Source organism: Hemiscyllium ocellatum, chromosome 13, assembly GCF_020745735.1.
Source record: "Hemiscyllium ocellatum isolate sHemOce1 chromosome 13, sHemOce1.pat.X.cur, whole genome shotgun sequence".
In the NCBI taxonomy this organism is placed as follows: Eukaryota; Metazoa; Chordata; class Chondrichthyes; order Orectolobiformes; family Hemiscylliidae; genus Hemiscyllium; species Hemiscyllium ocellatum.
Genome location: NC_083413.1, coordinates 75,664,946 through 75,691,290, shown reverse-complemented (window position 1 = coordinate 75,691,290; position 26,345 = coordinate 75,664,946). Strand labels below are relative to the sequence as shown.

The 26,345-nt window shown below is 40.1% G+C and overlaps 1 protein-coding gene across 2 annotated transcripts; it reads left to right on the top strand.

Annotated features, from left to right (window-relative positions):
• scly (selenocysteine lyase) lies at window positions 1–26,345 on the top strand. 2 transcript variants are annotated; one of them, XM_060834327.1, is made up of 13 exons: window positions 1–184; window positions 3,432–3,571; window positions 4,214–4,323; window positions 4,904–5,004; window positions 5,671–5,857; window positions 9,533–9,660; window positions 10,827–10,988; window positions 16,993–17,099; window positions 18,475–18,511; window positions 20,041–20,124; window positions 22,946–23,048; window positions 23,192–23,267; window positions 25,688–26,345. In XM_060834327.1, the coding sequence occupies exons 2-13, from the start codon at window positions 3,468–3,470 to the stop codon at window positions 25,854–25,856; spliced, it is 1,368 nt and encodes a 455-aa protein (XP_060690310.1). In that variant the 5' UTR covers window positions 1–184; window positions 3,432–3,467; the 3' UTR covers window positions 25,857–26,345. The 2 variants fall into 2 exon arrangements, with proteins under 2 accessions (XP_060690310.1, XP_060690312.1); XM_060834329.1 differs by lacking the exons at window positions 1–184; window positions 4,214–4,323 and having other exon boundaries at window positions 3,451–3,571.

Below are 26,345 nucleotides of genomic sequence, written 5' to 3'. Positions count from 1 at the left end.
CTCTGATTTGGGAGCCGGCGCCGGCAGAGCCGCGCGCACCCTAGCGGCTGGGAGGACGCACTTGCGGCTCGGCGGGGAGCAGGAGGGGAAAGGTGAACCGCTCGCCGTCGGTCGTTACGTCCGCAAAGATCGGAGCGCCTTCTGGTCGGCAGGAATCTCAGGGGAGTAGCTGCTTCACCCTCTGGTGAGGAGATGAGGGGTTAAAGTAAAAATAAAGGAAGCGGGGAGGGGGTGGGCGGTAATAAGCGGGGCGTGTGTCGGTCTGCATTGGGTAGGCCCGAGGGTTGTCATGGCAGCCAGGGCTAAGCCAGGCTGGGGTTCCTATCACCGTCCCCCCTCTCTCTCCCACTTGAAACACACTGCAAAATAAACTGAACCCCGCCTATTAAAGCGAGCTGCTGCAATGAAAGTTAGTCTTGAGTGTGGTGCTGGAAAAGCACAGCAGGTCAGGCAGCATCCGAGGGGTAGACATATCTCTCGACTCTAGTCATAGATGTACAGCACGGAAACAGACCCTTCGGTCCAACCCGTCCATGCCGACCAGATATCCCAACCCAATCTAGTCCCACCTGCCAGCACCCGGCCCATATCCCTCCAAACCCTTCCTATTCATATACCCATCCAAATGCCTCTTAAATGTTGTAATTGTACCAGCCTCCACCACATCCTCTGGCAGCTCATTCCATACCACCCTCTGCATGTAAAAGTTGCTCCTTAGATCTCTTTTATATCTTTCCCCTTTCACCCTAAACCTATGCCCTCTAGTTCTGGACTCCCTGACCCCAGGGAAAAGACTTTGTCTATTTATCCTATCCATGTCCCTCATAATTTTGTAAACCTCTATAAGGCCACCCCTCAGCCTTCGACACTCCAGGGAAAACAGCCCCAGCCTATTCAGCCTCTCCCAGTTTGGTTTGGTTTGTTGTCTAGAGTGACATCTGATGAAGCCTGCAGCCTCTCTCCAAGACTATTCCAGTTTCAGCTCAAGAAGAAACGTCAAGCTAGATTAGTGGACGGCACGGTGGCACAGTGGCTAGCACTGCTGCCTCACAGCGCCAGAGACCCGACTCAGGCGACTGGCTGTGTGGAGTTTGCACATTCTCCCCGTGTCTGCATGGGTTTCCTCCCACAGTCGAAAGATGTGCAGGTCAGGTGAATTGGCCCGTAGCGTTAGGTCAAGGGGTAAATGTTGGGAATGGGTGGGTTGCGCTTCGGCCGAAGGGCCTATTTCCATACTAAGTAATCTAATCTATAAAATTTATGGGCCAGGCAAAGGAAGATTTTGTTTCCTTGAGCATAATTGTAAATAGACAATTTTCTTCTTAAGTGTGGAATTCTGATAACAAAGCAGAAGTGCACAGAATAGTCCTGACCAAGCATCTTTGCTCAAAATATTAGTCTGTTCTTGACTGTTTTCACGTATGGATGGAGACAAAAGCAAACTGCAGATTCTGGAATCCAAGGTAGACAAGTAGGAGAACTGGAAGAACACAGCAAGCCAGGCAGCATCAGGATGTGGAGAAGTCGAAGTTTTGGATATAATCCTTCAGGACTGGGGGTGGGGATGGAGCTGCTGTCAGGATCTTGGCAAAGATTGCTCTAGTTTCAGTAGCTGTAGCAAGTGATTGTAGTGAGACAACTTTTCTGCTCTTGATTTTGGAGGTTGGGGAGGGAGACAGGGAAAGAAAAGTTGCCCTTCTTTCAGGGAATAAATTCCATCTCTTTCCAAGGTACAGTACATATAGTCAATTATTTTCCAACAGGCATTGACATCTGTCATGGAAACTGATTCAAAGGTACAAACACTATAATCAAACAATGATTTCAGAATCCATTTTAAGTTTGTTACTTTTTAAAAATGTTTTCCGCAGTTTTAATTGTGGAAAAAATGGGAAAAGGGCTGTTTTTTTAAAAAAAGCAAGGATTGCAAACTGGATTGCTGCACTCTTGGAAAGGAATCTGCATGACACTCATTGTAAATGTTTTTTATTCAAGAACAGAGGGAGCTTACTGCAGATGAGGTGGGTCTCTGTATGAAGGGAGATTTGGCTAGTAACAATTAGCTCATTGGTCTGAGAACTGGTGACCTGTTGTTAGTACCTACCAACAGCACTATTTTTGGCTTGCAGGTAGCTGAACATCTTGTAGATGTTTGGTCAGACTTTTGAAAAGGAAGGAACTTCTGTTTCCATTAAAAAAACCTCACGTCTGAAATGACATGTTATTTCTCCTTACCAGTTGCTATAGGTTATGGCTTTTAACTGTTAAGTCAGAAGTGTAATAAATGTGAATAGTTACTCTGAGCCTCCTGTAAGCATAAGTACCTGGAGAAGGAAGATGAAGGAGGACCAAGTCCTGACAAGCTAAAAGGATCATCTCAGCAAATCCTATGGATAGGAACTGCCTTCTGTCTGCCTGTAACACCCGTGTTTGTTTTATCTTTGTGTATAAGATAAGTTTTATAAAGGGGTTAGAGATTTAACTCGTAGAGTTGCATATCAACAGTTCTAGTTGAGTGCAGCAGCTGTCCTGGTCAAAACTTTTATGATCCAACATAGTGTTAGACTGAACTTTATAAAATGCATAATTTAAACACCAACAAGGAATCTATTGGTTCACATGATGTTTCAATTTATCAGATAGTAGGTCATCCAAAAGCCTGTACCCAAGGTACTGGGCATTTAAGGTACTGGGTTTGGATGTCTGATGTGTAGTAGCAAGCATTCACCTTCCACTTAATCTCTCATTTTATCACTCATTTTATTTAAGCAGCTCAAATAGTTAAGTATAATGAAGAAATGCAGTGACCAGGTCACAATAACGGATCTTAGCTTGCACTTATCAGGAGTTTTTGTGGCATGTTTTGAATCTTTATAAAGGAGTTTGTTGCATTCAAGTTATGTAATCTGCTATTCTCTGGCTTGACCATGAACTCGTTTTATTTTTGAGACAAGGTTGGGGTTACACAGTATTTAATAATGTTAATTGCTGAGAGTTGGTGAGGAATTTGGAGTATACAAAATGGTCATTAAACCCAACCAGTCGTCTTGGTGGTTAAATTCCAGAAAGCATCCTTCTTTCTAACTGTTTTAACACATCCTTCTGTTCTTTTCGCTCTCAAAAATGTACTTTATTCATAAAAAGTCTCTTTGTATATATACATTGTCACAAATGCAGCCTGCCTCTCCCTATCTCAGTTCTTTTCTCTCATAAGCTGAGCCATTTCCTTAGATTTTGTTTTTGTAGGCAGCTAACATTTTCTGATTAAAGACAGTTAAGGTAAATGATCACTTGATGTCATATGGCTCTTTTATAAAAGTTTGTAAAGTTGTAACTCCATCTCTCATTCAAAGCCCTCACCATCACATTATCCCTTTGACGGCTGTGATACACTTAAAATGTGAATTTGGTATTTTATTTATAATTTTAAGGGTTCTTCGAGGATTGTATCAGCTGCAAAGTAGGCAATGGAGAAGAATGCTTGCATTACTACCACTGATGGGCCTCCAGTTACTCAAAGTAATCAGAAAGCGACAGTAATAATGGGAAAAAATGACTCTTCATCTGACTGGTAAGTGAGCTTACTGAGTGCTGAAACAATTTTGCCTTTGTACAATAGTGATAGCAGATGACAGTGAATTGTCAGACCTGCTCCAAGAATGAAACCACAGAATACTAAACCAATAAAATATCTTAGAACAGTTACAGCACAGGAGGAGGCCAATTAGCAATCATATCTAAGATAACTCTCTGTAAGACCAACTTAGCTTGTTCAACTCTTCTGTATTCCTGGAGATTTTTTTTTCTCTTATCTGATTCAATTTTCTTTGGAGGCTACAGTTGAACGCACCTACCTTCGAACAGCGCATTCTTAATTAGTTGCTACATAGTGTTTCCTCATGTCACCTACGTTCTTTTGTTGATGGCTGCCTCATCCTTCAATATGTTTTAATGTAGTGAGATTCAATTTATCCACATTTGATCCTTTGGAGCCTCATCACTCTAAATAAATTTGGATCCAGTTTTTAGAAGGAAAGGTGGCTGCCAAGAACATTGCTCCAAAACTTTTACCATAATTTTCCTTTCACAGTGGCATGCCTTGTATGTGATGCAAACCTTAATTTTAGGTACCCACTGAAAATTAAGGCCAGTACATTTTTAGGAAGGGGAAATATACAAATAAAGTTAAAATAATACTTTGCATTTGAAACAGCATTTACATGGATTACAATGCCACAACGCCTATGGACGCTGAGGTTATTCAAACTGTTCTTGAAGCCATGCAGGAAGCATGGGGAAACCCTAGCAGTTCTTATACTCCAGGTATGTGATGAGTAGACTCACAGGTGTGTGACTTCCAACAGCTCCTCTCTCTACTTACTGTGTCACCACAGAAATTCGGCATCTTAACTTTTTATTGCAGGTAGAGATCTCTGTGCATGCATGGGTACTTACACAAGATCTTGCTCAATAGAATTCCTGAATAGAAGTAACATTATATTCCCTAGTTGGATCTCATACTGCAGCTGCTGACCTCAAACTGGTAGTAGCTGTTCAAATGCAGCTGTAAAGCACAGAGTTTGCAGGCAATAATCTCATGACCTGGCATTTTTGTTGAAAGACCCCATAGCTGGGATTAGCTGCTCTTCTTGTAAGCCTTTCTACACTGGCAGAATGTAATACGGAGCAGAGAGACAGTATACTGTTGAATGTGAATTATGAGAGCTATTTCCAATTTAGAGAGGACTCTTGCTTTTCTTAATTTTTCATTAAATGCAAATTCCTCCTTTTTTATTACTCTCTCACCAGTGTTAAAAGTGGAAATGCTTGTATAGAATTGTTCTATAGCAAATAATGACAAATGCTGCCTTCTGTATTTTTTGTGTAACTAATTTATGATTAGGTAAGAAAGCCAAGGAGTTGATAGATTGGTCAAGACAGAGTGTGGCTCAGATGGTTGGAGGCCGACCAGAAGATATCATTTTCACCTCTGGTGGAACTGAAGTAAGAAGAATCCAAAATAAATCTGATTTTAAGTCCCTGTTGTGGTTACTGCCTTTATTATATGCTCACATGTCAGACAACCCCACCCCTAATTCCACCCAACTCTCTACCATCCCTCTCACCACTCCATAATCAATAGCCATTATACAAGGCAAGAACCAACATTGTAAATTTGCATAACATTCAGCTCTGGGTGTATTAATGTTTTCCTTGGGTGACTGATAACTTGTACCAAATTACAAACTGTTCCTTGTAATAGTGCATTTCAAGAATTGGGCTATTATTCATTTCATTCCGGGTGGAGGGTACTTCTAGCTAGGGGAGAGAGAAAATTGTGGAGACTTTCAAATACAACTGTTTAGTTGAACAGTTTAGAAGTAGATTTCTTATATATCTCATCCACACAGTACCTGACCCAATAACCCATAATCTGACTGATCCAAGACTTAAATCACTTCTGATGTGTGATAAAAGATAGCTTGTTTCAATGCACCTATTGGTGCAGGTTACTTGGCACTGAGCGCAAACGAAACACAGCACTGACACTGAATCCGAAATGCCCTTGTTCTGTATGTCACCCTTCCCGACATAATTTCCTGGAGTTTTATATTGCTAGCTTTGCACAAAGGCAGAATATATGAGTATCAGCTAACAATTGTTTTCCAGGCTAACAATCTAGTCTTTCACACGGCAATCAAGTACTATTGGGACCACCAGCGGCAACAGACACACAATTCTGGAAGTATGGATACTGATCCAACAGCTAGGCCATTACCTCACATCATTACATCAAACATTGAGCATGATTCAGTGCAACTCGTGGTGGACAATCTGATCAAAGAGGAGAAAGCAGGTGAGATGTTATTGCTCTGCCTTATACCCAATTGTATAAAACTTAACTATAAAGATACATATGTAAAGTTCTGCTATTGTATTATAAATATGCATATATTTAGTGTCTTGGCAATGAATTTCCAGTAGATTGTCATCTGAGGTGAACAGGTGAAATTTTGTTTATAGAGGGTAGGAACAGATTATCAGTGTCCCTACTTTAAAAGAACACTGATGGTTGATCATCTATATTCGACACTCCCAGTCACTAGAGGAGCTAGCTGTGACCTTGATATCCTCTTCCAAAAATATTTTTTTGCGCATGGTGCCATACAACCTGCACCAATAGATGCATTGAAAACAACTACCTTCTATCACACATAGAGGTGGTTAAGTCTTAGACTAATCTTACTTGCCTGCCTCTGAGTTAGATTATGGGTTATTGGGTCATTTTGAACAAGCCCAAAGCTGAGAACTCAGTATCCTGTTCCTGTTTTTCCTCCTACCCTTTGACCCCATTAGCCTAAAGACTGTATCTAACTCTTTGAAAATATTCAATGTTTTGGCCTCAACAGCTTTTGCATCACATAATTCAGCAGGTTCATCACTTTTAGCATGAAAAATATTCTCCTCATCTTAGTCCTAAAAGGCTTACCATGTACCCTTAAACTATGACCGCTGGTTCTGGACTCCCTGGTCATTAGAACATCCTTTCTGAATTTACCCTGTCTAGCCCTATTAAAATTTTATAAATGTTTGTGAGATTTCCCCTCATTCTTTCAAGCTCCTGTGATGATAGTCCTAACCAATCCAGTCTCTTTTCGTATATCAGTCCTGTTATCCCAGAAATCAGTTTGCTAAATGTTCAACTCACTCCCTCAGATAGCCAGTCTTTCCTCCTTCCAATAAGAAGACCAAAGGCTTGCACACTATTGCAAGTAGAGCCCTTACTACTGCAGCAAGATATCCCTGTTTCTGTGCTCGAATTCTATTTGTGAAGGCCAAAATACCATTTGCTGCCTTCACTGCCTGCTGCACCTTCATGCCAACATTTTGCAGTGGGTGTACAAGGATAGTCAAGAGTCTCGTTTCACCTCCCCCTTTCCCAATCTATTGCCATTGAAACATCAATCACCCTTTCTGTTTTTGCTACCAAAATGGAAAACTTCGCATTTATCCAAATTGTGTTTCTGGCGTGCATTTGATCACTCAACTTGTCCAAATCACATCCTCTTCACGTTTCCCCTCCCCAAGCTTTGTGCAATGAAAGGAAAATAAAAACTCATCCAGTGAAATTAAGTTAGAGAAAATGTTGAAAGAAATAAAGACTTTCCTTATGAAACAGCATTTGGGGTATTGAGGCAGAGATCATACATCTTTTTTAAAGGAGAACATTTGAAGAAGAGGGGGGTTTCGGAAATAGCAGGGTCAGAAGTCAGACAACAACAGGTTTATTTGAAATCACGTGCTTTTGGAACGTTGCCTCTTCGTCAGATGAAGTGAGAGAGAAGCACACAAGTACAGAATTTATCGGCAGAGAGATCAAAAGATCATATATGTGGTGTGAGTGGAGTGTCCACCCGCCGAATAACAGGTCTCAGCAAGTGGTCAAGAATGTCAGATAGAGTGAGTAAAATGTCAACAGCTGAATAACAAGCGAAGGAATGGCCTATAATCTCATTAAATGGGGCAGAGATAATTACAAAAATTAAAAATAAAAAGTGATGCTGGGGACAAATCAAATGACTCGAATAACGTAATAGCTTTAAGTCGTGTGCCAAGGGTCCAACTAAAGTAATAAGTGATCCAAAACTGTACAAATTACTAAGGTAGAGAGGTTACAACAATTTTTTAAGGTGATGGTGTCAAAACAGGACAGTTAGGAAGATTTTACAAATACAGAGCAGTGTGATAGTTCAACATGAACCCAAAATCATGGTTGAGCTGTCTTCGTGGGTATAGAAGGTAGGGATGATCATATGATCTCTCTATCTTAATTTAATTTGTACAGTTTTGGATTTGTTACTGTGGTTCGATTCCCGACATGCAACTCATACCTATTATGTTATCCCAGTCATTTGGTTTGTCTCCAGCGCCACCTTATTTCTAATTTTTTGTAATTATCTCTCCGCTTCATTTAATCATATTACAAATGATCCCTTCACTTGTTATTCATCTGTTGATACTTCACTCACTCTATCTGACAATGTTGACTATTTGCAGAGATCTATTATTCGGCCTCCAATTAGATTCGATTAGATTACCTACAGTATAAAAACAGGCCCTTCGACCCTACAGGTCCACACCGACCCTCCAAAGAGTAATCCACCCAGACCCATTTCCCAGCCCTATATACACCCCTGACTAATGCGCCTAACACTATGGGCAATTTATCCTGGCCAATTCACCTAACCTGCACATCTTTGCACTGTGGGAGGAAACCGGAGCGCCCGAAGGAAGCCCACGCAGACACGGGGAGAATGTGCACACTGCACACAGACATCAGGTGTGAATCGAATCCAGGCTCTTGGCGCTGTGAGGCAACAGTGCTAACCACTGAACCACTCCACTCATAACATTCATCTGATCTTTTGATCTCCCAGCCTATAAGTTCTGTGCCTGAGTGCTTTTCTCTCACTTGACCAGGTGAAGCGGCAATGCTGAAAAGGTTTGATTTCAAATAAATCTGTTGGAATATAACCTGGTGTCATCTGACTTCTGACCTTGTCCATCTCAGTCCAACATTGACGCCTCACATCAGGGAAATAGCAGGACACTGAGATTATTGGATTCTTCTGTCAAAAAGCCGAGTGAAAATGTATGTGGATATCTTGCTGTACTTTGCAGGACAGAGATCCCTTAATATATTTCCATCAGCGGGAAGAGCATGTGAAATTTTTTTCATTGTATTTCAAACCTTTGAATTCAAAACTCAACCCATATTCCAACTATAATTGCTGTTAACTGGATCCCACTTGACGTTTGCAATGTTGCTCTGGTTGAATTTTTTTTAGCATTAATAGTGGATCTCCTGTGGAACTGTTTGTGATAAATTGAATCTTGCGCTGGACTGTTAGACATTACAAAGCACAATATGGTTTTGCTGCTCAGATTGAGCTGCATTTTAAGTGTTTTTCTCCTCAAGGCCATAGCAATGCTTTCTGATGTCATTAGAAGCCTCTTCTGCTGAAATTTCAGTTCTTTTTGAGTTTTTTTAGCTGCTTCTACATCTGCAGATCCTCCATGAAGATGGCAAACTCAAGAGTATGTCATCTTTTTAATTTCTTTTAAGTTGGTTGAGTTATGTTTTGTTCTATAAATGTTATGTAAAACAACCAGAAGACTTGCTGTTACACAGATAGATATGTGACAGTTCCTAACCTGGCTGGTGTTTGCCTTTTTACTGGCTAAGATTGGATTAAACAGTTCCAGTATGTGTGGAGCTCAGAGTGTAGGGGTATTTTGGGAGTTATATGAACTTTGTTGGGAATTGGAACATTGCTTGGGAGTACTTGGCCAGTACAAGAAAATACACCTTGGCCAGAGACAGGGCAGTTGCTAAAAATTGGTGAAAAACTCCTTAGCTGGTTGCAAATTGAATGGTTTTGAACTTTATGATAAACGTTGATAAATGTTTTAAAGCATTAACATTTAAGGAGCATTTAACTGAAGGGATCATTGTTTTTCTCCATTTCAGAAGCTACGTTTTTATCTGTTTCCAAGGTAACTGGATGCGTTGAAGTGGGTGACGTAATAGCTGCTGTCAGGCCAACCACCTGCCTTGTTTCTCTTATGCTTGCTAACAATGAGACAGGCATTCTGATGGTAATCATGCTTTTATTTTACTCTCATGAAGTGAATGTCAAGGCTACAATTCCTTGCCTGTATCTCTCTTAGAACGTAGTATTGGCCCTTATTTTTGACACAACTGTGGCTTGTTCGGCCACGACAGAGAACAATTGAAAGTCAATTACTCTAGAGTGGACCTGAACACTCTTGAAGGCCAGGCTAAGTAAGAATCATGGACTTAATTCCCTTAGGACATTAGTGAACCAGTTGGGTTGAATGACAATCTGGCAGTTCTGTGCTGACTTTAGCGGTTACCATTTTTTAAAATATTATTTTCAGATTTGGTTTTTAAACTGACCTCAAAGTCTCAACTGTTATAGTGGGGTTTGACTTTGCTTTTTTTTGTGATTTCAAATCCAGGAACACAATCTGGATTACAGAAATATTCCAGTTAAAAATGGACATTTTCATTTTCTTTCCCAACTTAACTCCTTTCCTCTCTTAGATAGGAGTGCCTAGTATTTACTGAGTTATTTAGCTTTATACCACAGTGGAACCTTGTGGGTCACCATATGAAATTTAAGTCTTGATTCTTTGACATCCAAGATACAAGCATTTGGCTTTATCCACCAGTCAACCAACTTTGCGAGATAAACTATTGAGTTAAAAACATAAGTGCAAATTTGAGTTAATGCCACATTAAAAGCAAAATACTGGAAATCTGAAATAAAAACAAAAGGTGCTGGAGATACACGAAGTCTGGCAGCATTTGTGAAGAGAGAAGCAGGTGAATGTTTCAAATTAAATGGTTCTTCTTCAAAACTTAGACTGTTATGGAGTGATAATAGACTTGAACTGTTGACTCTGTATCTTTCTTCACAGATGCTGTCAGACCTGCTGAGTTTCTACAGTACTTTGTATTTATTTGGCCACATTGTTGTGCTAGCTGCCTTTTGCTAGTGGCCATATATTAGATGCTCTATTCAATAGTCTCAGTTGAACAGAGAATTGATATAATTCCCATTTTCATATTTAAATAATATTGTATTTACTGTACGGTGCAGTAGCATATTCCTGATGAAGTTGTTGGATAAAATGATTTAAGTGACCGCCTCAGTTGTATTTTGCAATTATATATATTTTGCATTGCATCCTGACTACAAACACTTTAACAAATTTCAATGGAATTTGCTCGATTACAGCCCATTGCAAAGGTTTGTCAACGAGTGAAATCTTTAAATCAACAAAGAGGCCCAGAAATACCCCGAATTTTGCTGCACACAGACGCAGCTCAGGCAGTTGGCAAGCTGCAGCTCGATATACTGGATCTTGGTGTCGATTATCTCACAATCGTAGGACACAAGGTAAAGTATGTGTATGAGCCCAATTGTACATGCCAGGCTGGTGAACTAGACTTGTTGAGAAGGAGAATTGTTTTCTCTGAGGATTACTTGACTTTGGAACACACTGCTTCAGAGGGTGTTGGAGGTGGAATCATTGATTTTTTTTAAGTCAGAAGAAGATGGACCCTTGTTATTGACAATAGATAGGAATGTGGAATTTGGAACAAAACTGATAAACATGACCTTATTGAATGGAGGCTCAGACCTGAAGGACCAAATGGAATGCTTTTACTTCTAATTTGTATTGTTTAAAACAGACCCACCATGAGGAAAGAAAAAGAATCAGAAGCACCATCTGGCACCAGTCCACATCTCAAGATGTCAGTCTGTTGTTTTCCTCCTAATTTCTTTTGGTTCCTTCTGATTCTTTAATGATGCAACGTTCTGGATGTACCGATTCTCAGTGTTTCATTTACTGGTTGAAGATTTGCCCCTTTCAGAGTCTGTTAAAGGTAGTTTTTTTTTCCCCCTTTTCTTCTTCCAAGAAGGAAATTTGCAGAGAAAGTAGTTTACAGGGAAATAGTGAGTGAAAGCAGCCCCCATGAGATTTTCTATTGTTCTCCAAAGAGGAAGGACAGGAAGAAATTTGGGTACTTTCATTTTGCAAGCTAAGAGCATCTGTTTTATTGACCCCACACAGTGATGGTCAACTGTCCATGTGCCAATTAAAAGGTTGTTGACAGGCAGTTGTCTTCTAGTTCAGCAACTCACTGGCTGTCACTTTGTAGGACAAGGCAGTATTACATCTTCAGGCTGAATACTCTTGGGATGGCCAATTACCTTCCCTGAGGGGTGTTAATGAGCCAGATGGGTCTTTATAATAATCAACACAGGATATGTGGTCACAATTAGGGCATTTTGTTTCAGAATTTTATTGAATTTAAATTTCATTATCTGCCCTGGTAGGATTTGAATCCATATCACCAGAACATTAATGTGATCATCTGGATTACTAGTCCAGTGACATTACCAATGCCTTATTTTAAACACCTCCATTGACTTAATTTCAACTCCTTTAAATTAAAAGAGAATACAGAAGAATCTAATTTACTCTGTACAGCCTCCAAGGCCAACATCATGCCTGAGGTTTGTTGTTCAAGGAATAGACTCTGACCTAGGATGTGTGTACAAGTGAGGTTCCTCAATTTGCATCCTAATCTCTTGGTGAAGAAGGCTGACATATTGTTATACGTTGTACCTATCAAATAGCTGATTGATCACCAATTCCACTTGCTTCTACACAACTCTTAATGTCTCCATTAATATGATAAAATGCATTTTACCCTGATGAACATGTTGGATTAATTCAGCAAATGCCCAACATGAACTTGCTTCACATACACAGTCACTGTGGTTTTCAGTTATCAGATTATTCCTCTATAATCTTACAGTCCTTTTTAAATAATTTATAGACCTTCAATGCATATAATGCCCCAGTGATAGAGTCTACATTGTTGAGTAGGTACTGGAACTGTGTAAAAGTCGTCAATGGTGAATCTCTGCATTTAACACGCAAAGTTAGAGATCACAAATTTATTGGAATTTGCAATGAAAACAAAATATAATCACCATGACAATGAAGAACCTGTACTGTCAGGTTTCAGAATGTTTGTATGGCTGGGAATTAAGTTATTTATGTTTAAGACCATGAGATGTAAGAGAAGAGGTGAGCCATTTAGTTCATTAAGTCTGCTTCACCATTCAATGAGGTCATGGCAGATTTGATAATCCTCAACTCCATTTTCCTACCTTTTCACTATTGCCCTTGGTTCCTTTACTGATTAAAAATCTGTAAATATTCCTAATGCCCCAGCCTCAACAGCCCTCTGCAGTAAAGAATTCCACAGATTCACTGCCTTCTGACAGAAGAAATTTATCTTTATTCTTCATCTCCATCTTAAATGTCTGACTCCTTTGTTATGTGATTATGCCTGCTGGACCTTGATTGACCAACATGGAGAAGCAATCTCTCCATATCTACTCTGTCAAGTCCTCTTAGGATCTTGTATGCTTGAATAACTTGATTCTTCTAAATTCCCCTGAGTGCAGGATCAGTTGACTCATTCTCTCCTCATAAGACAGGCTGATATTAGTATGAAGAGACTAATGAGCCTCTATGAACTGCCTCCAATGCCAGTAAATTGTTCATTAGCTTAGGGGTCCAAGCTGTTTAGTGTATTCCAGCTGCAGTCTATCTAGTGCCTTGCATAATTTTAACAAAACCTCCCTATATTTGTACTCTGTTTCCTTTGAAATAAAGGCCAACATTTCACTTGCCTTCCTTATTACCCATTGAACCATGATGCTAGTTTTTATGATATATAGACAAGGACTTAAAAAATCCCCTGTTATGCCGCTTTGTGTAGTTTTTCTTCAACTTAAATAAGATTGAGCTTCTCTATTCTTCCTACCTAAGTTATATTCCATCTGCCAAGTTTTTGCCCACTTGATTAACCTGTTCATATCCCTCTGTAGATTCTTCATGTCATCATCACTATTTGCTTCTATGTTTGTGTCATTCCAAGCTTGGCAATAATAAATTTGCTTTCCTCATCCCAAGTCATCAATATATTGATATTGATTTCCCGCCTCAGACGACTGACTGTGTAGAGTTTGCACGTTCTCCCCGTGTCTGCGTGGGTTTCCTCCGGGTGCTCCGGTTTCCTCCCACAGTCCAAAGATGTGCGGGTCTGATGAATTGGCCAAACTAAATTGCCCATAGTGTTAGGTAAGGGGTAAATGTAGGGGTATGGGAGGGTTGCGCTTTGGCGGGTCGGTGTGGACTTGTTGGGCCGAAGGGCTTGTTTCCACACTGTAAGTAATCTAATCTATATTCTGTTAATAATGTTGCCCCCAACACTGATCCCTATGGCACTCCACATATCACAGATTGCCATCCTCAAAATGTCCCCCTTAACCTAACTGTCTTCTATTAGTTAGGACTTGAGGAACCAGTGTTGGACTGGGATGGACAAAGTGAAAAATCATATAACACCAGGTTTATTTGGAAGCATTAGCTTTTGGAGCACCGATCCTTTATCAGGTAGTTGTGGAAAATAAGATCATGCTCACAGAATTTATAGCCAAAAGAGTCCAGTGTCGTACAGATGTGATACAGTAAACAATTTTAGATTAAATCTTTCATCTTTTTAGAATGGGATATGCGGGTTTCTGTTCTTTGATGTGTAAAACCCAGAACTTCTTTTAAATTATATTCTCACGATAGCTCAGCTTTTCTAACAATAGGTATTAAGTCTGTCTGTGTCCCAATGTTGAGTCAGACTGACTAGCCCTGAGACAGACTGACAAGTCCTCTGCATGGTTTTACATGGATTCATGCAGTTTTTGAGCAAAATATATTGTAATTCTACAAAAACAAATTGACCCCATAAACTTGTATGTGCGTGCATGTAGGAGCGACAGAGTCAGTGTGTGGGTGTGAGTGCACTTGATTGTGTGTGTGTGTGTGTGTGTCAGCTTGGTTATGTGTCTGTGAGAGGATGTGTATGTGGGTGTGAGTGCGAGGGATGTATGTGTGTCATCTGAGTCAACGTGGTATATGTGGTCTATCTCATAGGCTGCAGGCAAGGATGCCCTGAGGCATGGTACATTGGCGAGACCTAGCAGACGCCATGACAACAGATGAATGGACACCGTGCAACAGTCACCAGGCAGGAGTGTTCCCTCCCAGTCAGTGAACACTTCAGCGGTGCAGGACGTTCGACCTTGGACCTTTGTGTGACCATCCTCCAAGGCGAACTTTGGGACAAGCAACAATGCAGAGAGGCTGAGCAGAAACTGATAGCAAAGTTCGGTACCCATGGGAATGGCCTCAACCAGGACCTTGGGTTAATTCCACACTGCAGGTGAATCCACGACATAATATACTTTCTCTTTCTCTCTCTCTCTCTCTCTCTCTCTCTGTGTGTCTCTCTCTCTGTGTCTCTCTCTCTCTCTGTGTCTCTCTCTCTCTGTGTCTGTGTGTGTGTGTCTCTGTATCTCTCTCTCTCTGTGTCTCTCTCTCTCGTCGTCTCTCTCTCTCGTTCTTTCTTTCTCTCTCTCGTTCTTTCTTTTTTTCTCTCTCTCTTTCTCTCTATCTCTCTCTCTCTCTCCCCTCTTACTCACCCACGCAGACCCTCTCTCCTACACAAGCTGTCACTCATGCACACACATGCACCCTGTCTCAGACACATACCCTATCATACTCAGGCAACACACATATACACTCATTTGCACTCACACCCACACACACGCACACACTCACATACTGACTCTGCAACTTCTACACGCACACATACATGTTTATGGGGTGAATTTGTTTTTGCAGAATTGCTGTATATTTTCTTCAAAAACTGCACGAATCCACTACGCAGTGGGCTTGTAGTCTGACGCAACATTGGGACACAGACAGAATTAATACCTATTGTTACAAAAGCTGAGCCATTTTGAGAATGTAATTCAAAAGAAGTTCTGGGATTTCCACATCAAAGAACAGAAACCAGCATATCCCATTCCAAAATGAAAGATTTAATCTAAAATTGTTTAATGTATCAAATCTCCATGACACTGGACTCCTTTGGCTATAAATTCTGTGAGCATGATCTTATTTTCTACGCCACCTGATGAAGGAGTGGCGCTCCGAAAGCTAATGCTTCCAAATAAACGAATTGGATGATAACATGGTGTTGTTGTGATTTTTAGCTTCTATTATTTCGCCAAACCTTTATCCATGCTGATTGACTACCTCCAATACCATGGTGATATCTTAAGTAGCCCAATGCATGATACTTTAATTAAATGCCATCTGAAAATCCAAACATTTTAAATTCACTCTTGCACCTTTATCTATCCTAAAGTTCTAATAAATTTTGTAAGGTATGATTACTCCTACATGAAGCCATGCTGGTTCTGCTGGATCATATTATTTAATTCTTAATACTTTGCTATTGCATCCATTATTGTCAGCTTAAACATTTTCCAAATATCAAGCTAACTGGCCAAAAGTTTCCTGTTTTTTTTTCTCCTTCCCTTTTTAAATAAGGATTGACATTTTTCCAATTCTCTAGGACTTTTCCAGAATTGCAAGATTGCTACCAATGCATCCACTACCTCTGTAACTACTTCCTTTAATATCCTAGTGTGCATCCATTAGATCCAATTATCGATCTATAGCTCCATTGGTTTCTCTAGCACTTTGTTTTCTATGATTTTTGTAATGATTTGCAGTCCTTTTGCCCTTGAATATTTTGTAATTTTGAGATGCTACTAGTGTCTTATACCGTGAAGACTCTGAAAAGTATTTATTAATTTCCTCTGCCTGATTCCCAGTTACTATTTCCTCAGCCGCATGGGACCAGTGTGAACTTTGGCTTCTGTCTTCCTTTATGCTTAAAGAAGTAAGATAGAATTACGAATTCTTTGTATTTATCATAGAATCCCTACAGTGTGGAAACGGGCCATTTGGCCCAACAAGGCCAACACAAAACCTCCAAAGAATATTCTACCCAGACCCATTCCCCTACCCTATTACTTTACATGTCCCCTGACTAATATACCTAACCTACACATCAGGGCGGCATGGTGGCTCAGTGGTTAGCACTGCTGCCCCACAGTACGAGGGACCTGGGTTGAATTCCAGCCTCGGGCAACTGTCTGTGTGGAGTTTTCACATTCTCCCTGTATCTGCACGGTGTTCCTCCGAATGCTCCCGTTTCCTCCTGTAATCCGAAGATGTGCAGGTTAGGTGAATTGGCCATGCTAAATTGCCCATTGTGTTCAGGGATGTGTAGACCAGGTGCATTAGTCAGGGGTAAATGTACAGCAATAGGTTCAGGAAATGGGTCTGGGTGGGTTACTCTTCGGAGTGTCGGTGTGGACTTGCTGGGCTGAAGGGTCTGTTTCCATACTGTAGGGATTCTGTAAATTCTATAAGCTTTAGCTATCTGTGTTTGTCTCACCCATGTAGTTCTACGGCCCACGGATCGGAGCCCTGTATGTATCAGGACCAGGCAAGAACTCGCCTTTATACCCGATGTTCTTTGGTGGTGGCCAAGAAAGGAAATTCAGGCCAGGGTACGTTCTGTGGAAAAGCGCAGAAGAATTAATTCCACTTTTGACCCTAGATTATTCTTGAGCAATGTATGGAGCTGATTTATAACTGAGTTTAACAATGAATTGCAGATAGAATTGAATACATATCTTCAATCTCAAACTTCTTGGAGTTAAGGAGTGAAGTAATGTTTACTACCTTTTAATCCGCCTGGCTTATTCCTGAATCTATAGAATTTTAGAACATAATCACTAGTGTACTACTATCTTTGCAGCCATGTCCTTCAGCACTCTGGGATGTAGAATATCAGGTCCAGGAAATTTATCTACTTTCAACCCATTAATTTCTCCAGTACAACCTTCTCACTAATATTAATTTCCTTCAACTCCTCATCCTCCCTACCCATTTATATATTATCTGGGAGTTTACTTCTATCTTCCTCACTTAACACAGAGACAAAGTAATAATTTAGCCTTTCTGCCATTTTTCTATTCCTGAACATAAATTCTCCTGATTTTGACTTCAATGGACCCATGTTTGTTTTAGTCAAAAGTTTCCTTTTCAAACATCTGTACAAGCTTTTACGATGTATTTTTATGATTTTTGCATTATTTCATTCAGATGTTATTCTCTGTTTTCTTATCAAGTTCTTAGTTCTTTTCTAAGTGTCTTCTAAGAACCTGCCAATCTTCAGATTTAAAGCTATTTCCGGCATCTTTTGATTTTATTCAACGGTAAACTTCCTTTGTTAGCCACAGTTGACTGATTTCATTTTGAATTTACTACCACGTTTTCATGCAAAGACTTTAAAAAATTACTTTTAACGCCCCCCCCCCCCCCGCTTTGATGTTCCTTCCGTCCTACCATGTAGCACCTAGTGTTCTTCCCCTCTTCCATAAAGCATGTGGGATTTTTAATCATAACTTCTGCTCTAAAGAGATTTCACAACCCTTTTGACGACCCTCAATGATCATGAAGCAGCAATATTTGGTTTCACCTCCTGCAGTATATCCATCCTCTTACCCTTTTCCTTGATCTGGCATTTTGCAACTCAAGCCCAGAGATTTTTTAAAATCTAGTTCTCCCACTGGTCAGTTCACTGTCGTGATGTTGCCTAAAATCTCTGTGGTCACTTTGACAATCCAGCTATTTACTGACCCTATTAGGCAGGTTGATATGACCATAATGACAGATTTGGTTCTAATTCAAAAGATGAGGTCTGATTCAATTTTGGTCTTTTTTTTTCACCCAAAAATTGAAATTTAAAATTTCCCTCACTCTCTTGGTAGGACTTGAGAATAACGTGACTGATTTGAATAGACTACATATGTTTTAGTGAGCACATAAATTGTAAAACCAGTAATTAACTTTGCTGTTTGTATTGCAATCTCTTCCCAGAACAGAAAACACACCAATGATCGCAGGACTTGGGAAGGTAAATATTTTGCCCATACTATCTGATCATAGGACAGCCACTATTTTAGCTCAGCAGGTGCTATTCTGTAGGCTGAATCGTGCTAATATGAAGATGAGCTGAACTCTCTCAGTCATCGCAAAAGTACCAGAAATGATCTTCTCTGGTGTTATGTCTGTATTCACCTCCTATAGAGAGACACCCATTCTTCATGCTTTCCATTCTAATTGGAATCATATATTTGAACCACTGACCCTAAAGTATAACTAAAGGCTTTCATCCCTAATACCAATGTGGTAAATTTCATCTACACCCAGTGCGAGACTTTGACTGGCTTCTTAAATGTGATGCTTAGAATTATGCTCAATAATGTAGCTGGAAGCAAACCATTACATTACGAAGATTTAGCACCACTTCCTTCCTTTCATACTCTGACCCTGTTGATTAAGCTAAGTATCCCATATTGCTTTAACAGTCTTTTCAAACTTATACCACTTTCAAAGACCTACATTCATGCAGCCAAAAGTATAATTTGATTTTTATTACCTCATTAAAATATAGCACTCTCCATTCAGTGCATTGGATGCAAACTGTCTTATATCTGTCCGTTTCATCAGTTTGTGTACACCTGTCTGAGTTGTGCCTTCCTCATTGTTCCTATGTTTCCAAGTTTAGCAACTTCTGCAACTTAGAAATTGTGCCCTGTACATCCAATGTCATTGTGATACAATCAAGAACATGATGTAGAGTTGGACTGGGGTGGACAAAGTTAAAAATCTCTCAACACCAGGTTATAATGCAACAAGTTTATTTGGAAGCACTAGCATTCAGAGCGACGGTCTCCATCAGGTGGTTGCAGTTGAGAAGGAGAGTCCTTAACGGTGATCTCAGTCAGCATGGGCATTGAACCAGTACTGTTGGCATCAGTCTGTGTCCAGTCAACTGAGCTAAACCAACCCCAAAATAAACTGTACAGTGTAGGAGTCATTTGAAAACCACCTGATGAAGTAGCGGCACTCTGAAAGCTAGTGCTTCCAAATAAACCTGTTGAACTATAATCTGGTGTGTGTGATTTTTAACTTAATCAAGAACAGTACCTAAGATTGGTACCAGCAAAATCTTAGGGGATACCCTTCAGTCTGAAAAATAACTTCACTAATACTATTGACATATCACCTCTTCACCAATTTTGTGTACACTTACGCATTATCTCTCTATTATGACAGCCTTCAATTTTGCTCTTCCAGGGGGTTTTTGGGTGGTGGTGGGGGTGGAATTCAAACTCCACTTCAATGTTTCTGTACATATCAACCACACGTCCTACATTCCTTTTCTCCATTCTGTACATGACATAGCAAATGTCCATCACGATTTGAATAAGTGAAACTCTGTGCAATGCATCGTGGATAGTCCTTACTGTGCAGAGTTAATGGAAACTGATTAAATGGTAAATAATCCTTTCTCTGCTAAATAAACAACCTGGTTTAAAAAAACTAAAATAACTTATGATTGATGGACTTCAACTTCATTTTACTGATCTCTTTCGTCAGGCTGCTGAATTGGTGGTCAGGAATCTCGAAGCATATGCCAGTCACATGCAAGAAGTGAGGGATTACATGGAAGAGAAACTGTTGGTATGTGTGAACGTTTAGAAGTAACAAAATAATATTTTAAAGTAAAGTCACTATGGTCTTACCAGACCATAGGGCTGCTCTTCCAACAGAGAGATGACTTAGTAGTCGTTTAACCTGAGGGTCACTGTGCCTCAGGCAAGGAGAGTCCTTCACGGTAACGTCAGTCACTATGGGCATTGAACCAATGCTGTTGGCATCAGTCTATGTCTGTCCAGCCAACTGAGCTAAACCAACCCCAAAATAGACTGTACAGTGTAGGAGTTATTTGGAAAAAGATGTGGAGTATCCATAACCATTTAGGAAGGTATTGGATCTATATTTCACAGTATTGGAGGTTTACCTCTTCTAATCCCTGTATTGTTTATATACTAATTGATTGATGATTGATTGCAGTGAATAGTTAGCAACTCCTTTATTGTACCTTGTGAATCGAAAAGATAGTGAAAGGTGAACTGGACTAACTTTGATGATCTTTTATCTAGCAATGTTTACGTTCATATGAACATTTGTGGTGAATGTTTTACATGCGTGTTGTATTATTGGAGACTGACTATCCAAGTGTGTAGTTCAATTGTTAGAATATAGCACAGGTGTACTAATAGTTTTCTAGGTAAGATACTGCCCAGTGAAACAATAAATTATACAGACCAGTGATCCCACTTTGAATCCTGTTCTTTACTGAGCGAGCCGATCAGAATCGAGCTGCTGCAACTCTCAGGGTGAGGGGATAAAATATCACTGAGGTTTCTTCCCGATTATTAACCAGCGACTGCTTTGATGTGCATCAGTTGAGGATAACTAAAGGAACCTGATTTAAAAATAAGAAATATCCCATTTAAGATGGCGGCAAAGCATATTTTGTTCTGAGTGTTGAGAGCTTTTAGATCTCTATTCTGCAGAAAGTGGTGGAAGAATAGTCATTGAATACTTGAAGGCAGAGTTTGATAGATTCTTGATTGATTAGGATTATCAGGGGTAGGCAGGATCATGATATTGAGGCCACAATCAATTTGGCCATGATCTTATTGATTGACTGAGCAGGCTCAAGAGGCTGAATAACATACTCCTAAATCTAATACGTGCGTTGGTTTGTAGAGATAGGATAAAGCTGGGGCCCTCTGGTTGAACAATATGATATCCACTGACTGGACTTGCAGACAGAAAACATCCATTTGGATAATATTCAGAGTGCTGCTATTATTCTTGGATCATTAACCCAACAAGTGTTAGTACTAATGGAAGAGAAGAGAGGAATAAAAACTCAAGGTGAATTTCTCTTTTGTGTTCGGACATTCAGTGCCATCTTCCAGAACTGAGAATGTTTGGGGAGACTTCTGTGCACTTTCAAGGGGTATGCAGAAAAAGTATGCAGGTACAACATGCCATTAGGAAGGCAGTAATATATTTGCTGTTACTGCAGTGTGTTTGGAATACAGGATGATGGAAATCTTGTTATAATTTCTACAGGACTTTGGTGAGACCACAGTTGGAGTGCTATGCGCAGTTTTGATTTCCCTGTTTAAGGAAGGATAAGTTTGTTTTGGAAATGGTACAACAAAGATTCATTCGATTAATTAATGAAATGAAAGAATTGGCCTGTGATTAGAAGCTGAGTAAATTGAACCTTAATCCACTGGGGGGGGTCAGACAAATGAGAGGTGATCTAATAGAAGCATACAAGATTCTGAAAGGTCTTGAATGTTGGACGTGGGGTAGTTTCCCCTGGTTGAGGAATCTAAAACACAGGGCAGAGCTCGGACTAAGGAATTTAAATATTGAGGGCTGAGATGTAGTGTAACTTCTTCACTTATGGATTGTGAATCTCTGGAATGGCCTATCCCTGAGGTTATTGATGCTCAGCCACTGAATATGTTCAAGTTGGGACAGATCTATTTTAAATCTCTCTAGGAAAGGGATTTGAGGAGCAGGCAAAGGTCAGCCATAATCATACTGAATGTTAGAGCAGGCTTGAGGGGCCACGTGGTCAACTCCAATTTCTTAGATTCTGTCCTGATAGATACTGAATATTGCAATGTTGTAAGACTTGGATAGAAAGTCAGAGGCAGTCCATCCAATTCTAGTGCAAAGAGAACACTGGCTGCCTTTGTAAATAGGGTCATACTCTCAACAGCTGAAAAATGTGTTGCTGGAAAAGCGCAGCAGGTCAGGCAGCATCCAAGGAGCAGGAGAATCGACGTTTCGGGCATAAGCCCTTCTTCATGATTCTCCTGCTCCTTGGATGCTGCCTGACCTGCTGCACTTTTCCAGCAACACATTTTTCAGCTCTGATCTCCAGCATCTGCAGTTCTCACTTTCTCATACTCTCAACAAACAGTATTTTAACACCGTCTCAAACATCAAAAACTGTAAGTACAACAAACTTTTATCTACCACCTCCATAACCAGCACTCCTCAAACATTCCAGAAACCCGAAACGTCGATTTTCCTGCTCCTCGGATGCTGCCTGAACTGCTGTGCTTTTCCAGCACCACTCTAATCAGGAATCTGGTTTCCAGCATCTGCGGCCCTTGTTTTTACCCTGTCTTTGTAAATAAACAGGTGGTCACAATGTATCACTTCTTTAAGTTGTCAGGCTGTGCACATCACAGTGTGCTGAGGTGATTGCAGGATGGGCTTAGTCCATTAGATTGTGTATCTGGATGCATAAAGTGGTTTCATCACAGGAAGTTGACTAAGACATGATTACTCTATTAAGATTGTATTGAAGAGAATTGTTGAATCTATTATTTATGTTATTGCTGTATGTTACATGATTAATGAGTAAAATTTATATTTTGATCTTTTTCTGTTCTTATTGCAGACTGACTTTGGGAAAGATAGACTACGTTTCAACAGCCACTTTGAGGGCTCAGAGAGATTGCCTAACACCTGCAACGTGTCTATTCTTGGACCTAACCTGCAAGGTACTGGCAGAACTGTACTCTTAGTCTCAGTAAATCAGATATTCAATGTAATTAATAAACACCCAAAAAGCACAAGGTTGGGGAATGTTTGAGTCACTACTGTGAATGTGTTATGCCACAGTAACTATTCCATTGTGTGCCAGGTCGGACAGTGCTGCTACATTGTCGAAGGCTGTTGGCTAGTGTCGGAGCTGCTTGCCATTCAGACAAAGGCAATAGGTAAGAGGTCCCCAAGTTCACTCCTGTGATTCTGGAATAGGTGACAGAATAATCTTAAATATCATTATGTCATCACCACTATCCTCAGACACATTGCTTGTTCCTCTCTATAGTAAGATTGAATTGTAACAGAATTATCACAATTGTATTTACAGAATGTAGGTTTGCTCACTGAGCTGGAAGGTTCATGTTCAGATGTTTCATCACCATACTAGGTAACATCTTCAACCTCTGGATGAAGCATTGCTGATGATTCCTGCTTTCTATTTTTATATTTGGTTTGGTGATGTTATTTCCTGTGGTGATATAATTTCCGATGGTGATGTCATGTCCTGTTCTTTTTCTTAGGGGTGGGAAATGGGATCCAAGCCAATGTATTTGTTGATAGAGTTCTGGTTGGAATGCGATGCTTTTAGGAATTATCGTGCGTGTCTCTGTTTGGCTCGTCCTAGGATGGATGTGTTGTCCCAGTCAAAGTGGTGTCCTTCCTTATCTCTATGTAAGGATATTAGTGAGAGAGGTTCATGTCGTTTTGTGGCTGGTTGATGTTCATGTATTCTGGTGGCTAGTTTTTTGCCCGTTTGTCCAATATAGTGTTTGTTACAGTTCTTGCAAGGTATTTTGTAAATGACATTAGTTTTGCTGGTTGTCTGTATAGGGTCTTTCAGGTTAATTAGCTGCTGTTTTAGTGTGTTGGTGGGTTTGTGGGCTACCATGATGTCAAGGGGTCTGAGCAGTCTGGCAGTCATTTCCGAGATGTCTTTGATGTATGGGAGAATGGCTTGGGTTTCTGGATGTGTTTTGTCTACTTGTTTAGGTTTGTTGCTGAGAAATCTCTAGACTGTGTTCATTGGGTACCTGTTCTTTATGAATACACTGTATAAGTGATTTTTCTCTGCTATGCGTAGTTCCTGTGGATCATCCATCCTAGGACAAGTCAAACAGAGACACGCACGAGAATTCCTAGAAGCAAGGCATTCCAACTGGAACTCTATCAACAAACAGATTGACTTGGACCTGATTTACCACCCCTGAGAAAAAGAACAGGAAATGACATAACCAACCCAAACATATCAATAGAAAGCAGGAATCGTTAGCTATGCTTTGTTCGGAGGCTCACTGAAGACGTTACCTAGTACGGTGATGAAATGTCTGAACCTGAATCTTCCAGCTCAGCAAGCAAACCTACATCCAGAATCTCAACCTGAGCTCAAAATCTTCTCAATACTCGCTAATTGTATTTACAATTAAGATTAGGTTTTCAACTATTTTCTGGATGTAGATGGTATCCATTTTTAAAAACTGGGAGGGTTAATAGTCCTGATTCAATAATATCTTCCTTGCCATTTCACATTTAATCACCTCACTGCTTGATTTAAAATAAATAGTAATGGGGAATAGTTTAAAAAATAGAAAGTTACTGTTTAGTTAAAGACCATTTTGTATTTTCAGCACTATGACCTATTTTCATTTTAATTATAAGCATATAATGTCGGGTTTCAGCCACTTAACTGCTGCCCACTGTCCCTTCCACACTGCTGAAGGATGTTAATGTTCTCCCTAAGTTCCCTCCCTGATGTATCATGTTGGAAACTGAAGGTGCGCAGCTGATCAGTGCATGTCGCAGTAAAGACTGCTATTTTAAAATCTGTGGGCAGAATCTTCCCAGCCTTGAATGACATAGGGAATGGCAAGAAAATTGGGAGAATCATATGAAGTAGCCAATGGGAAGCTTCCCAGAGTTGAGAGCAGAAAATCCCATTTTCAAACCAACTTGTTGAGTGGAGAGACAGGATTTTCAAGAGTAATCGGAGAGAAGCAATTTCCCACATGAAAGTTGGAGCAGTGAGCTCGTGACTCCAGCTTACTACTTACTCCTGCAGGCCTCCATCAACCACCTACATCTCAGAGTACACTCCATGTACAGCCACTGCACAACCAACCTGCCAAACCCAAGTCAAGAATGAAATACAGGATCAGAATCAGAACTGGATTTCCCCTCAGGATAGTAGAATCTGGGCAGAGAAACCTTGCAGAGAAGTGGCTAGATTTAGCTGGGGTAGATGGGACCGGAATTGGTCATTTATTTTTCATCGTTGTAGAAACCTGATCATCCAAAAATTGAATTGATGGCAAGTCTGGAGAAAACAAAATGAATTTCCTCCAGAGAAATGAAAATAGCTGTCAGACAAGCATGTACCTTGTTGGTGAAACCCCTTCAAAGGGCACCTGAATAATATCTGGTTAGGAATTGGATTAAAGGTTTCAAGCAAATATACAGGTAGAGGGAATTAGTTGCCCCCTTCATGCTTGTCTGACAGCTATTTTCATTTCTCTGGAGGAAATTCATTTGGTGGGCTGAATGCATTTATTTTCTTTCTCCCTCTCACATCCTGTGACCACCAATCTTGCTTTTCTAGGCCTTCCCATGTTTTGCTAAACAGTGGCATTCCCTATGAGGTGGCAGAGAACGCACTTCGCCTGAGTGTGGGACGTGCAACATCAAAGGAGGATGTAGATGCCATCATAGAAGATCTGAAACAAGCTGTTAGTGAAATTGAAATGTGTGCTGCACAGTCTGGGAAGTAGCACACAGCAATGAACTTAATACTGCCAAAAGAAATCCAGGGATAGAAAATAGTAGTAATGAGCGATGCCTCTGATTTCTGCTAGGTTGAGATAATGTTTTCAAAGCAGTTGGAGATGATATTTCTATGATCCTCTGCGTTGGTTTTTAAAACTTAATCCTCGAAACCTACCTCACCAACAACACTGGTTGTACTTCTGGGTTGAAGTAATGGCCATTGTGTATTTATTTAAAGAGGCAGATAAAATTAAATCTGTTTAAACAAAGGCATTGATAGGCAAAATTTAAATTAGTTATTTTTTTAATTTGCCAAGGGACTGACTATTGTGCAGCAAGTAAATGGTACTCTGCATTTCATGTTAATCATTTTTAATTAAATAACGCCGGGTTACTCCCAGTGCTGGATTATACACTTAATATAAATATGTATTTTTCATGATAAACTCATTCGGATGAAAGCAATAAAACATATGTCGCTGAGAAATATTTTC